Source organism: Cottoperca gobio, chromosome 12 (genome assembly GCF_900634415.1).
Source record: "Cottoperca gobio chromosome 12, fCotGob3.1, whole genome shotgun sequence".
Classification (NCBI taxonomy): domain Eukaryota; kingdom Metazoa; phylum Chordata; class Actinopteri; order Perciformes; family Bovichtidae; genus Cottoperca; species Cottoperca gobio.
Window position 1 is genome coordinate 19539751 of NC_041366.1, and position 14427 is coordinate 19554177.

General features: G+C 38.9%; 2 protein-coding genes across 3 annotated transcripts; both read right to left on the reverse strand.

The window, feature by feature from the left end:
* Nucleotides 1-2470: 2470 nt before the first annotated feature.
* LOC115017169 (torsin-1B-like) lies at nt 2471-6148 on the reverse strand. Of its 2 annotated transcripts, none has more exons than XM_029445423.1 (5): nt 6016-6148; nt 4498-4775; nt 4219-4394; nt 3516-3640; nt 2471-3081 (listed from the first exon to the last, which is right to left on the reverse strand). In XM_029445423.1, the coding sequence occupies exons 1-5, from the start codon at nt 6128-6130 to the stop codon at nt 2837-2839; spliced, it is 939 nt and encodes a 312-aa protein (XP_029301283.1). In that variant the 5' UTR covers nt 6131-6148; the 3' UTR covers nt 2471-2836. The 2 variants fall into 2 exon arrangements, with proteins under 2 accessions (XP_029301283.1, XP_029301284.1); XM_029445424.1 differs by lacking the exon at nt 6016-6148 and adding an exon at nt 5576-5625.
* A 2802-nt stretch (nt 6149-8950) lies between these two features.
* On the reverse strand, nt 8951-12813 carry LOC115017029 (torsin-1A-like). Its single transcript, XM_029445196.1, is given in 6 exon segments — nt 8951-9657; nt 9660-9796; nt 10233-10360; nt 10855-11030; nt 11134-11399; nt 12639-12813. Coding segments are annotated over 6 exon segments (990 nt in total). The 3' UTR covers nt 8951-9549.
* Nucleotides 12814-14427: the final 1614 nt, after the last annotated feature.

A 14427-nucleotide genomic window follows, 5' to 3' on the forward strand; every position in this document is an offset into this window, starting at 1 on the left:
CTCACAGAAACACTTACATTTAGTTTGGTCTTGTCCATACACAAAACAACTGGAGTTAATTGTCAGGATTTATTGCTGATCATATCTACCCTCACTTTATATTACTTTGGAAACATATTGTCTGGACAGGAATCACTGTTAGCAGTTACATGATTAATCAGCTTTTTATTTTTGACAAAATGTTATATTCACAAATCAAAATTCTTAGGCAAAAAGCCAAACTCTTTAGAGCTGACTGTCCATATCAAACATTACATTTACTCTATATCTGAATGTACAAACAAAAATAATACATACGTACATATTGTACTGTTGATGTGGGCTCTGAACTTTACATGAAAGTAAATAATTACAGATGTTTGTTGTTTGCGTTAAAAAGATATCCGTCGTGAATCACAACTTTCATATGACTCGTCCAACTAGTGAAAACTTTGATACAGATAAATAGTTCACAGACAGATTGCCAAAAACAGACGGATTAAGCGGGTTTATGCCGGTAATTTCCAGCAAGGTAAACCGGTCGGACAACCTTTCGTGAGCGTGTTCCTATAAATACAAAAGTTGCCAAACGAGCTGAATTAACTTGATGTTAAAGCAGGTGCCAAGAATACTGGGAAGTTTTGTTTGTATGATCTTTGAATGAACAGCTTGATTACCTGCAACGAGGCCCCAGACCCCCAGGGGCCCCAGAAGCGCCAGTTCACTGTGTGGTATTTGTAAGTATGATTGATTGTAACTTTGTTTATGTAAATGAAAATATGCACTAATACGGCACAATTTAAAAACTGACCCAATAGGGGCCGTAATGCGAGCCTATAAAGCTGATGTTGAGGCCCTGTCTTGAGTCATGTCATATTCCAACATGGGAATGATGAGTGGGAGGAAGGGGCGGTTTATAAATGCCCACCATGTCTTCAACACCCACAGGCTTGAAAAACCACGTATACTCAGTGCCAACCTGCCTGTATGAACGGTGCAAATATCATATGCAGGAGATGTCACACAAGGAAAGCAGTGGCAACACTACCTAAAACTTTAACTATCTTTTCCCTTCTGTTAAAAACAAGTTGTTGTTTTTTAAATATATGATCCACATAACACCTGCCAGTAGAGGGCAGTGGCACACTTCAAAAGGAGGTTTCTATGAGGGCCCAAAATCAAATCTCATTCGTCTTTCTTGAAAATCTTAATCCTCATTGTTAAAGTACATTTTATTACAGTCATGTGATCATATGCATACATATAAAATATATAATTCTATATATATATATAAAAATATATATAAATGATATATATATATATATATATATATATATATATATATATATATATATATAAAAGATATATATAATTATATATAAAAGATATATATTTTTATATGTATATATAGAATTATATATATAGAATTATATATCTTATAAGAATGCATTAAAATGTGAGAGACAGAGACATCAAATATTTTATATTTTATTTTATTTGTTTGTCTGATGTGTTTCCATCCACACTAACATCCCAGTGCACTTACAGCTCCTTCACCCTTTGTGAGCAAATGTATAGAAAACATTTCATCAACATTTCTTTGTTGTGCTTTGGACAGCAAACTGTCAGATTGAGAAACCACCAGAACATATATATATATATATATATATATATATATATATATATATATATATATATATATATATATATACAGAGCTTTCTGCATTCTGCACTGCTGTATTTTAATAGTGTACAAGGCCAACTCTGACTGTTGATGAACTCATGTGTAAAATAACCCTGTAGATCTAAAATAAAAATAAATTGTGAAATTAATCACTTACAGTGTGAAAATACCTACATACATACCCAAAGTAAATTAAAAGCTGCTCTTCAACCATTTGCACCATATGCATAACTCTCTTATTGTTCTTGCAAAACAGTCAGAATAACTCCAGTGCTTCTGGCACTGAGTAATAGTGGTCTGAATATACTGAATTTGAAGAAAATAAACTCTGAATGTCTTTGTTGAAAAAGATGCCTGAAGATGGTTATAGCTGGTAGGTAAGAGCTGGAAAACACAATAGAAACATAGCACCAAGTGTTATCAAGACACAAAACAAAAAACACAACATATTATTCAGGTTTTTCTAAGAGTAACACCAAACTGTGCAATTTGGAGATATTATAATATTTATTAATAAAATATTTGTATTGCTCATAAATAACTATTATGTACCCATATTCCCTGTCAGTAGTAATGACACAAAGTAAGTGAAGTAAAAACACATTTCTTGTAATATATTTATGTTTTTTTTTGTATTTTGAATATAATAAAATACAATTCTGAAAAAAATAATAACATTTGTAAAATAAAACCCATTGAACTGATATGTCTAAATCTTCAGCGTTTCATTGGCTACACGATACGCCAGTCATCGGGAGACTCGGTTGCTATTGGCTCGGTCTGTAAACAAAAGAAGAGGGGCTGGCACTTCCTTATCAAGTTGACACTCATTGGCTATTGAAGGCCGTAGATAAGGCATGGAAGCTCCTATTGGCTCACATGAGGTGTCAATCGAACGCTTAGAGGCCGGTCTCCATTTTGGAATCAGACGCACAGCACTGCATGCGCCGGAATAAAGTTAATGTAACAATTTATCCATTTATAGATCCAATAGGTACTGCAGGGGGGTCGGGAAATTGTTTGTAGATAAAAAAAATGTTTTAAATGTGCTTTATCTACACCCCTCCACCCTTCACTTCCTCTCTTTAGTCATTTGGCTGAGAGGTTTTTCTTTTCTTTTCTTGTTTTAAAGTGCACATAGTGATCGAACACAGCGTCCATCAGATGCTGACATTAAAGGTAGTAGTCCAACTTTCTTTGTATCGTCTTGCAGCCTTTTGAAGAGAAAACTCTCTCAGATTCGGGAAAATAGACAAAATCTTTCGCCAGCCGGTCTGCCACACTGTGGTCTGGCCGAAGTCCTCTGGCTTTCATCTCGGCCATGACACACTGGACGACGTGTCGGTACTCCAGGGGCAGAAACGGGATGAAAAAGTCCACCAGGTTATTGTCAATCAAACTCGAATGCGACAAGCCACCTATAGGACGAGATGAACAGATACTTACAGTGATACAATAATTCATGTTTTTCATCTAATCTAGTTTATGAATAATAATGAGTAGGGTTCTAACAGTTTGTGTACAGTGTGCTGCAGTAGCAGAGAGGTTGTGGGAGGAGATCCGGCGTATAAAAACAGCCAAATTGTGTTTAACGGGAACTGTGCACGTGTGGAACGCCAGACCGATGCAGCTCCTCGATTGTAGTATGAATGGAACCGCATGCACATGTGTGACCACAGAAGTCTACGGACGCAAGTACTGTATGTCCGAGGCTTTATTAGTTTGGGTTTTTTGTCCGCTGTACCAAAGCGTGACTCCTAAACCAGGGTATAGACCGAACTGAGACTTGTGTGTAGCGTTACACCGCTGATAATGACACCAAAACAAAGAAGCATTCATTTATTACACTCACTGTTTTTGCTGAACACTGCTAGAGCGAGCAATATTTTCAGGTCTTTCAGCTCGATCTTTTCTCGATCTCGTCCTGCTTTCCAGAAATCTAAAGCCCTCTTTGTGATGCTCTCCCCTCCAATATTACTAGGAGGAAGATCGACAACAGGAAACATTTTAGAATTTCAGCAGCAAATGATTGTAGTTCTGTGTCCTCAGAAACAATGAAAGTGTTAAGTGCCACTGCTCTTAGCAGCTTTTAGCTCCAACACACCAAACTGAAACCAAATATATCTAAAAGGCTGCAAAAAATGTCTCCATTGAACGAATTATATATGTTTTTGTTATACACCACAACTTGTGGAAAACATCAACAAAACGTCTCCTCAACCAGTGCATCTAACACCACACACTTTCTACATTCTGCTAGAATTACATTTAATATGACTACATTTAGGATAATATTGCACACATTTTACTGTTGAATTGACAGAAAGTGCAGAAACAACTTAGGTGAAGACCTCCAGTGTCATTCTTAGACTCCTCCTCTCTCACTGCATTACTACAAACAACTGTTCTGAATTGTTCGTTTTTTCCTTTCAGTGCTTGCTATTAATGTGTATCTATAAACAGACATGTGATACGCTTTGTTAACTGGATTGATACGTTTCTATGAATGAAACTCTTTGATGGGTCAGAATTAGGGAATGCTTTCAGCTTTTCACCTGAGGAAGATGAAGATGGCTTTCCGATAAGAAACTCCATCCAGCTTGTCGTAGTAGTCCAGATACGGCTTTATGCTGTCAATCAAGTCGGGATGCATCTTGTCCATCTCATCAAAGATGAACATGGACTGTGCACAGTTGCTGACATTGCCTTTGATCCACTGCTGTAGCTGAGACTGAGGAGAAACACAAGCATATTTATATGACCAGACATAAGAATTTCACTGCGTTTCCTTTGAGAGTAACTGGATTCTGTCTGAACTGGATTTGTCATCGTACCTTGTAGGTGTCCAAATGACTTGAATGTGGGAAGTGAAGTGTAGATGTGAACATATGAACAAAGTTGCTGTCCATTCCCTTTTTGTAAATGTTATCAGCAATCAGCTGACTGACAAAGGTCTTCCCTGTGCCGGACGATCCGTGCAGAGAGAGCACCAGGGGCTTCTTCGGGTTGTCGTTGGTCATGAATTCGTTCACAGCTTGCAGGATGATGCGCGACGCAATGTGCTGTCCAAACAGTTTATTTTCCAGGTCAACCTGGAGACCTATAGAGTGCACTGCAGAGTGTCAACAGGATTACTACAAAATTGCAACAAGTTGAATGCAGGACTTTTACTTGTAAGAGAGTATTTCTACACTCTGGTATTGCTACTTACTTATTACACCACTGTTAAGTACAGTACTTGAGTAAATGTCCAGCACTGCGCTGAGGTGGCCTTCGTGTCAGATCAGGTGGCACACCTCAGTAATAAAACCCTGTATCTGAATGAAATCCTGACGTGTACCAGTGTGACGGGCCTTTCAGACAAACGTTGTTAATTGTTAAAAAGGAGATTTCGGAACATTTTACTCTCGCATTTAGATTTAAGTTTTGAGGATGAATAACTCAAGTCATGGCACTTTCATTGTCGACGACACGTCAATGTAAATAATTAAAGTTACAGATGTGCGTCTCTTTAGATTAGTGGTTCTCAACCTTTTTTGGACCAGCGCCCCCCTATCCATTATCCAGGTCCCTTACCCCCCCATCAAATAAAATCCTTCGAGGGCTATACTAATGATTGAACTCATAACCTCTGCTAAAGATGTTAAGACACAGCCCATTCATTTCACCTTTCTTTCATGCTGTGCAAAAAATGTTTGCATGACTTCTTCATTCATTCATCGTTCTGCTTTATCTTTCCATGTTTTTATGTTACGCTCTGGAGAGAGCTGCTTGTTGGGCCAAACTCCACCGAAGAGCGTTAACTTTATCCAAACGCACTTTCAGCTCATCCAGTTTGGCATGTTTCATGCTGTAATGACACTCGTGAACATCTTTCATCAACACAAGTACGTCCGTTCAAACTAGACACACCTTTAACTTCCACAAATAAATTCTGCTGGAACATTCCGCATCCACCTTTCTCTTTTTGTGCGTTCTCTGATGTCAATGACAGTCTTCTTTAATATTGAAGTCTTTTACCTGACGTGACCACGTGATGACACGTTCCGCTTGTGTTGTGTTCAAGGACCCTGACTTTGGCCAGGAAAAACATACAGTCACCTGATTATTCTATTGCTCACTAGATTTGGATAATTTTTTTTAGAGTAGATATTTTGTGTGTGTTTATGAATTACCTCGTGGGCCGTACACACAAACGCCCCCCCAAAACACATGAACGCCGCCCTTTCTAAAATATTGCTTCCAGCGCCCCCCGACGTTCTCTGAACGCCCCCTGGGGGGCGTTACCGCCCCTGTTGAGAACCCCTGCTTTAGATAGTAGCGTTAAAAGAAACTCAAATCCGCATGCTCACCTGTTGCATCGAGAGCCGGCCATGTAGGATGGTAACTTTCATGTAAATATCTGTCATGTAAATCATTGTAGAACTTCAGACACAGAAAAGAACCGACCCCTACAGCCAGCATCATCGGATCAAAAGTGTGAACCAGAACACTGGCTGACAGAAAAACTTGCAACAACAAATATAAATGTGTCGCTTTCATTGTCGAATCCACTTAATTCCTGACGTCCGTCGTTGTTGTGAGTTATAACAACCACAATAGCACGGTACAAGACGCTACACCAGCAGGCTAGACTAGGAAACTAACGTTAGCTTCTTTACACTGGGGAACTTCCTTAAACGTCATAAACACCACGAGCTCTGTTCATCACAACATCAGAAATGTTTGGGATAGGTTCTTGTTTAGCTAACATAAGATGCGACAGTTGACCTGACACAGAGGCAGGGCTCTGCCCTTCTTCTCATCCAGGTCTCAACATCCTGTGATGGTCTCCCCTCTTCTTCAACACTTTCCTCTCGTTGCTAAGGCAACTTGCAACTTCAGCTTTGAATTACAGGAAGTTGTACACTTTTTTCAACAAAAATAATAATTTGGGGCAAATGTGTCATATTGTTCCAGGTTTGGGTATTGTGGCATACATTTCTTTTTCTTTTCTTCTTTGCAAACAAAGTCACAAAGATATCCTTTATTAAACTACTACCACAGGTTTTATCCAACTATCAATCAGTGCAGAAACTCAAGAAACACACTGATGTAAGCTGTAGCCTCACAGAAACACTTACATTTAGTTTGGTCTTGTCCATACACAAAACAACTGGAGTTAATTGACAGGATTTATTGCTGATCATATCTACCCTCACTTTATATTACTTTGGAAACATATTGTCTGGACAGGAATCACTGTTAGCAGTTACATGATTAATCAGCTTTTTATTTTTGACAAAATGTTATATTCACAAATCAAAATTCTTAGGCAAAAAGCCAAACTCTTTAGAGCTGACTGTCCATATCAAACATTACATTTACTCTATATCTGAATGTACAAACAAAAATAATACATACGTACATATTGTACTGTTGATGTGGGCTCTGAACTTTACATGAAAGTAAATAATTACAGATGTTTGTTGTTTGCGTTAAAAAGATATCCGTCGTGAATCACAACTTTCATATGACTCGTCCAACTAGTGAAAACTTTGATACAGATAAATAGTTCACAGACAGATTGCCAAAAACAGACGGATTAAGCGGGTTTATGCCGGTAATTTCCAGCAAGGTAAACCGGTCGCACAACCTTTCGTGAGCGTGTCCCTATAAATACAAAAGTTGCCAAACGAGCTGAATTAATTTGATGTTAAAGCAGGTGCCAAGAATACTGGGAAGTTTTGTTTGTATGATCTTTGAATGAACAGCTTGATTACCTGCAACGAGGCCCCAGACCCCCAGGGGCCCCAGAAGCCCCAGTTCACTGTGTGGTATTTGTAAGTATGATTGATTGTAACTTTGTTTATGTAAATGAAAATATGCACTAATACGGCACAATTTAAAAACTGACCCAATAGGGACCGTAATGCGAGCCTATAAAGCTGATGTTGAGGCCCTGTCTTGAGCCATGTCATATTCCAACATGGGAATGATGAGTGGGAGGAAGGGGCGGTTTATAAATGCCCACCATGTCTTCAACACCCACAGGCTTGAAAAACCACGTATACTCAGTGCCAACCTGCCTGTATGTACAGTGCAAATATCATATGCAGGAGATGTCACACAAGGAAAGCAATGGCAACACTACCTAAAACTTTAACTATCTTTTCCCTTCTGTTAAAAACAAGTTGTTGTTTTTTAAATATATGATCCACATAACACCTGCCAGTAGAGGGCAGTGGCACACTTCAAAAGGAGGTTTCTATGAGGGCCCAAAATCAAATCTCATTCATCTTTCTTGAAAATCTTGATCCTCATTGTTAGTTAGAGTACATTTTATTACAGTCATGTGATCATATGCATATATATAAAATATATTCTATATATATATAAAAATATATATAAATGATATATATATATATATATATATATATATAAAAAAAAGATATATATAGAATTATATATAATTTATATATATTTTTATATATATATATAGAATTATATATATATATATATCTTATAAGGATGCATTAAAATGTGAGAGACAGAGACACCAAATATTTTATATTTTATTTTATTTGTTTGTCTGATGTGTTTCCATCCACACCAACATCCCAGTGCACTTACAGCTCCTTCACCCTTTGTGAGCAAATGTATAGAAAACATTTCATCAACATTTCTTTGTTGTGCTTTGGACAGCAAACTGTCAGATTGAGAAACCACCAGAACATATATATATATATATATATATATATATATATATATATATACAGAGCTTTCTGCATTCTGCACTGCTGTATTTTAAAAGTGTACAAGGCCAACTCTGACTGTTGATGAACTCATGTGTAAAATAACCCTGTAGATCTAAAATAAAAATAAATTGTGAAATTAATCACTTACAGTGTGAAAATACCTCCAAACATACCCAAAGTAAATTAAAAGCTACTCTTCAACCATTTGCACCATATGCATAGCTCTCTTATTGTTCTTGCAAAACAGTCAGAATTACTCCAGTGCTTCTGGCACTGAGTAATAGTGGTCTGAATATACTGAATTTGAAGAAAATAAACTCTGAATGTCTTTGTTGAAAAAGATGCCTGAAGATGGTTATAGCTGGTAGGTAAGAGCTGGAAAACACAATAGAAACATAGCACCAAGTTATCAAGACACAAAACAAAAAACATATTATTCAGGTTTTTCTAAGAGTAACACCAAACTGTGCAATTTGGAGATATTATAATATTTATTAATAAAATATTTGTATTGCTCATAAATAACTATTATGTACCCATATTCCCTGTCAGTAGTAATGACACAAAGTAAGTGAAGTATAAACACATTTCTTGTAATATATTTGTGGGGTTTTTTGTATTTTGAATATAATAAAATACAATTATGAAAAAAATAATAACATTTGTAAAATAAAACCTATTGAACTGATATGTCTAAATCTTCAGCGTTTCATTGGCTACACGATACGCCAGTCATCGGGAGACTCGGTTGCTATTGGCTTGGTCTGTAAACAAAAGAAGAGGGGCTGGCACTTCCTTATCAAGTTGACACTCATTGGCTATTGAAGGCTGTAGATAAGGCATGGAAGCTCCTATTGGCTCAAATGAGGTGTCAATCGAACGCTTAGAGGCCGGTCTCCATTTTGGAATCAGACGCACAGCATTGCATGCTCCGGAATAAAGTTACTGTAACAATTTATGCATTTATAGATCCAATAGGTACTGCAGGGGGGTCGGGAAATTGTTTGTAGATAACAAAAAATGTTTTAAATGTGCTTTATCTACACCCCTCCACCCTTCACTTCCTCTCTTTAGTCATTTGGCTGAGAGGTTTTTCTTTTCTTTTCTTGTTTTAAAGTGCTCGAACACAGCGGCCATCAGATGCTGACATTATAGGTAGAATTTCAGCTTCTTTTCTATCGTCTTGCAGCCTTGTGAAGAGAAAACTCTCTCAGATTTGGGAAAATAGACGACATCTTTCGCCAGCCGGTCTGCCACACACCGCGGTCTGGCCGAAGTCCTCTGGCTTTCATCTCGGCCATGACACACTGGACGACGTGTCGGTACTCCAGGGGCAGAAACGGGACGAAAAAGTCCACCAGGTTATTGTCAATCAAACTCGAATGCGACAAGCCACCTATAGGACGAGATGAACAGATACTTACAGTGATACAATAATTCATGTTTTTCATCTAATCTAGTTTATGAATAATAATGAGTAGGGTTCTAACAGTTTGTGTACAGTGTGCTGCAGTAGCAGAGAGGTTGTGGGAGGAGATCCGGCGTATAAAAACAGCCAAATTGTGTTTAACGGGAACTGTGCATGTGTGGAACGCCAGACCGATGCAGCTCCTCGATTGTAGTATGAATGGAACCGCATGCACATGTGTGACCGCAGAAGTCTACGGACGCAAGTACTGTATGTCCGAGGCTTTATGAATTTGGGTTTTTTGTCCGCTGTACCAAAGCGTGACTCCTAAACCAGGGTATAGACCGAACTGAGACTTGTGTGTAGCGTTACACCGCTGATAATGACACCAAAACAAAGAAGCATTCATTTATGTTACACTCACTTTTCTTGTTGTTGAACGCTTCTAGAGAGAGCAATGTTTCCAGGTCTTTCAGCTCGATCTTTTCTCGATCTCGTCCTGCTTTCCAGAAATCTAAAGCCGTCTGTGCGATGATCTCCCCTCCAGCATTACTAGGAGGAAGATCGACAACAGGAAACATTTTAGAATTTCAGCAGCAAATGATTGTAGTTCTGTGTCCTCAGAAACAATGAAAGTGTTAAGTGCCACTGCTCTTAGCAGCTTTTAGCTCCAACACACCAAACTGTAACATCAACAAAACGTCTCCTCAACCAGTGCATCTAACACCACACACTTTCTACATTCTGCTAGAATTACATTTAATATGACTACATTTAGGATAATATTGCACACATTTTACTGTTGAATTGACAGAAAGTGCAGAAACAACTTAGGTGAAGACCTCCAGTGTCATTCTTAGACTCCTCCTCTCTCACTGCATTACTACAAACAACTGTTCTGAATTGTTTGTTTTTTCCTTTCAGTGCTTGCTATTAATGTGTATCTATAAACAGACATGTGATACGCTTTGTTAACTGGATTGATACGTTTCTATGAATGAAACTCTTTGATGGGTCAGAATTAGGGAATGCTTTCAGCTTTTCACCTGAGGAAGATGAAGATGGCTTTCCGATAAGAAACTCCATCCAGCTTGTGGTAGTAGTCCAGATACGGCTTTATGCTATCAATCAAGCTGGGATGCATCTTGTCCATCTCATCAAAGATGAACATGGACTGTGCACAGTTGCTGACATTGCCTTTGATCCACTGCTGTAGCTGAGACTGAGGAGAAACACAAGCATATTTATATGACCAGACATAAGAATTTCACTGCGTTTCCTTTGAGAGTAACTGGATTCTGTCTGAACTGGATTTGTCATCGTACCTTGTAGGTGTCCAAATGACTTGAATGTGGGAAGTGAAGTGTAGATGTGAACATATGAACAAAGTTGCTGTCCATTCCCTCTTTGTAAATGTTATCAGCAATCAGCTGACTGACAAAGTTCTTCCCTGTGCCGGACGATCCGTGCAGAGAGAGCACCAGGGGCTTCTTCGGGTTGTCGTTGGTCATGAATTCGTTCACAGCTTGCAGGATGATGCGCGACGCAATGTGCTGTCCAAACATTTTATTTCCCAGGTCAACCTGGAGACCTAGAGAGTGCACAGCAGAGTGTCAACAGGATTACGACAAAATTGCAAGAAGTTGAATGCAGGACTTTTACTTGTAAGAGAGTTTTTCTACACTCTGGTATTGCTACTTACTTATTACACCACTGTTAAGTACAGTACTTGAGTAAATGTCCAGCACTGCGCTGAGGTGGCCTTCGTGTCAGATCAGGTGGCACACCTCAGTAATAAAACCCTGTATCTGAATGAAATCCTGACGTGTACCAGTGTGACGGGCCTTTCAGACAAACGTTGTTAATTGTTAAAAAGAAGATTTCGGAACATTTTACTCTCGCATTTAGGTTTAAGTTTTGAGGATGAATAACTCAAGTCATGGCACTTTCATTGTCGACGACACGTCAATGTAAATAATTAAAGTTACAGATGTGCGTCTCTTTAGATTAGTGGTTCTCAACCTTTTTTGGGCCAGCGCCCCCCTATCCATTATCCAGGTCCCTTACCCCCCCATCAAATAAAATCCTTCGAGGGCTATACTAATGATTGAACTCATAACTTCTGCTAAAGATGTTAAGACACAGCCCATTCATTTCACCTTTCTTTCATGCTGTGCAAAAAATGTTTGCATGACTTCTTCATTCATTCATCGTTCTGCTTTATCTTTCCATGTTTTTATGTTACGCTCTGGAGAGAGCTGCTTGTTGGGCCAAACTCCACCGAAGAGCGTTAACTTTATCCAAACGCACTTTCAGCTCATCCAGTTTGGCATGTTTCATGCTGTAATGACACTCGTGAACCTCTTTCATCACCACAAGTACGTCCGTTCAAACTAGACACACCTTTAACTTCCACAAATAAATTCTGCTGGAACATTCCGCATCCACCTTCCTCTGTTTGTGCGTTCTCTGATGTCAATGACAGTCTTCTTTAATATTGAAGTCTTTTACCTGACGTGACCACGTGATGACACGTTCCGCTTGTGTTGTGTTCAAGGACCCTGACTTTGGTCAGTCCCCTGTTTATTCTATTGCTCACTAGATTTGGATATTTTTTTTTATAATAGATATTTTGTGTGTGTTTATGAATTACCTCGTGGGCCGTACACACAAACGGCCCCCCAAAACACATGAACGCCGCCCTTTCTAAAATATTGCTTCCAGCGCCCCCCGACGTTCTCTGAACGCCCCCTGGGGGGCGTTACCGCCCCTGTTGAGAACCCCTGCTTTAGATAGTAGCGTTAAAAGAAACACAAATCCGCATGCTCACCTGTTGCATCGAGAGCTATCCATTTAGGATGGCAAGTTTCATGTAAATAACTGTCAATCTTCCGCCACAGAAGAGCACCGACCCCTACAGCCAGATTTAACGGAGCGAACGTGTGAACCAGAACACTGGCTGACAGAAAAACTTGCAACAACAAATATAAATGTGTCGCTTTCATTGTCGAATCCACTTAATTCCTGACGTCCGTCGTTGTTGTGAGTTATAACAACCACAATAGCACGGTACAAGACGCTACACCAGCAGGCTAGACTAGGAAACTAACGTTAGCTTCTTTACACTGGAGAACTTCCTTAAACGTCATAAACACGACGAGCTCTGTTCATCACAACATCAGAAATGTTTGGGATAGGTTCTTGTTTAGCTAACATAAGATGCGACAGTTGACCTGACACAGAGGCAGGGCTCTGCCCTTCTTCTCATCCAGGTCTCAACATCCTGTGATGGTCTCCCCTCTTCTTCAACACTGTCCTCTCGTTGCTAAGGCAACTTGCAACTTCAGCTTTGACTTTCAGGAAGTTGTACACTTTTTTCAACAAAAATAATAATTTGGGGCAAATGTGTCATATTGTTCCAGGTTGGGGTATTGTGGCATACATTTTATTGTATTTATTTTTTTACAAACAAAGTCACAAAGATATCCTTTATTAAACTACTACCACAGGTTTTATCCAACTATCAATCAGTGCAGAAACTCAAGAAACACACTGATGTAAGCTGTAGCCTCACAGAAACACTTACATTTAGTTTGGTCTTGTCCATACACAAAACAACTGGAGTTAATTGACAGGATTTATTGCTGATCATATCTACCCTCACTTTATATTACTTTGGAAACATATTGTCTGGACAGGAATCACTGTTAGCAGTTACATGATTAATCAGCTTTTTATTTTTGACAAAATGTTATATTCACAAATCAAAATTCTTAGGCAAAAAGCCAAACTCTTTAGAGCTGACTGTCCATATCAAACATTACATTTACAAACAAAAATAATAAATACGTACATATTGTACGGTTGATGTGGGCTCTAAACTTTACATGAAAGTAAATAATTACAGATGTTTGTTGTTTGCGTTAAAAAGATATCCGTCGTGAATCACAACTTTCATATGACTCGTCCAACTAGTGAAAACTTTGATACAGATAAATAGTTCACAGACAGATTGCCAAAAACAGACGGATTAAGCGGGTTTATGCCGGTAATTTCCAGCAAGGTAAACCGGTCGCACAACCTTTCGTGAGCGTGTCCCTATAAATACAAAAGTTGCCAAACGAGCTGAATTAACTTGATGTTAAAGCAGGTGCCAAGAATACTGGGAAGTTTTGTTTGTATGATCTTTGAATGAACAGCTTGATTACCTGCAACGAGGCCCCAGACCCCCAGGGGCCCCAGAAGCCCCAGTTCACTGTGTGGTATTTGTAAGTATGATTGATTGTAACTTTGTTTATGTAAATGAAAATATGCACTAATACGGCACAATTTAAAAACTGACACAATAGGGACCGTAATGCGAGCCTATAAAGCTGATGTTGAGGCCCTGTCTTGAGTCATGTCATATTCCAACATGGGAATGATGAGTGGGAGGAAGGGGCGGTTTATAAATGCCCACCATGTCTTCAACACCCACAGGCTTGAAAAACCACGTATACTCAGTGCCAACCTGCCTGTATGTACAGTGCAAATATCATATGCAGGAGATGTCACACAAGGAAAGCAGTGGCAACACTACCTAAAACTTTAACTATCTTTTCCCTTCTGTTAAAAACAAG

What these genes read in the sequence shown, in the direction of transcription:
- LOC115017169 (XM_029445423.1), bottom strand. Translation starts at nt 6,130, where the DNA reads ATGATGCTGGCTGTAGGGGTCGGTTCTTTTCTGTGTCTGAAGTTCTAC. An exon ending in GCCATCTTCATCTTCCTCAG is followed by an intron (nt 3,641 to 4,218) that starts GTGAAAAGCTGA and finishes TCTTCCTCCTAG; the next exon opens with TAATATTGGAGGGGAGAGCA. An exon ending in AGCAGTGTTCAGCAAAAACA is followed by an intron (nt 3,082 to 3,515) that starts GTGAGTGTAATA and finishes CTCGTCCTATAG; the next exon opens with GTGGCTTGTCGCATTCGAGT.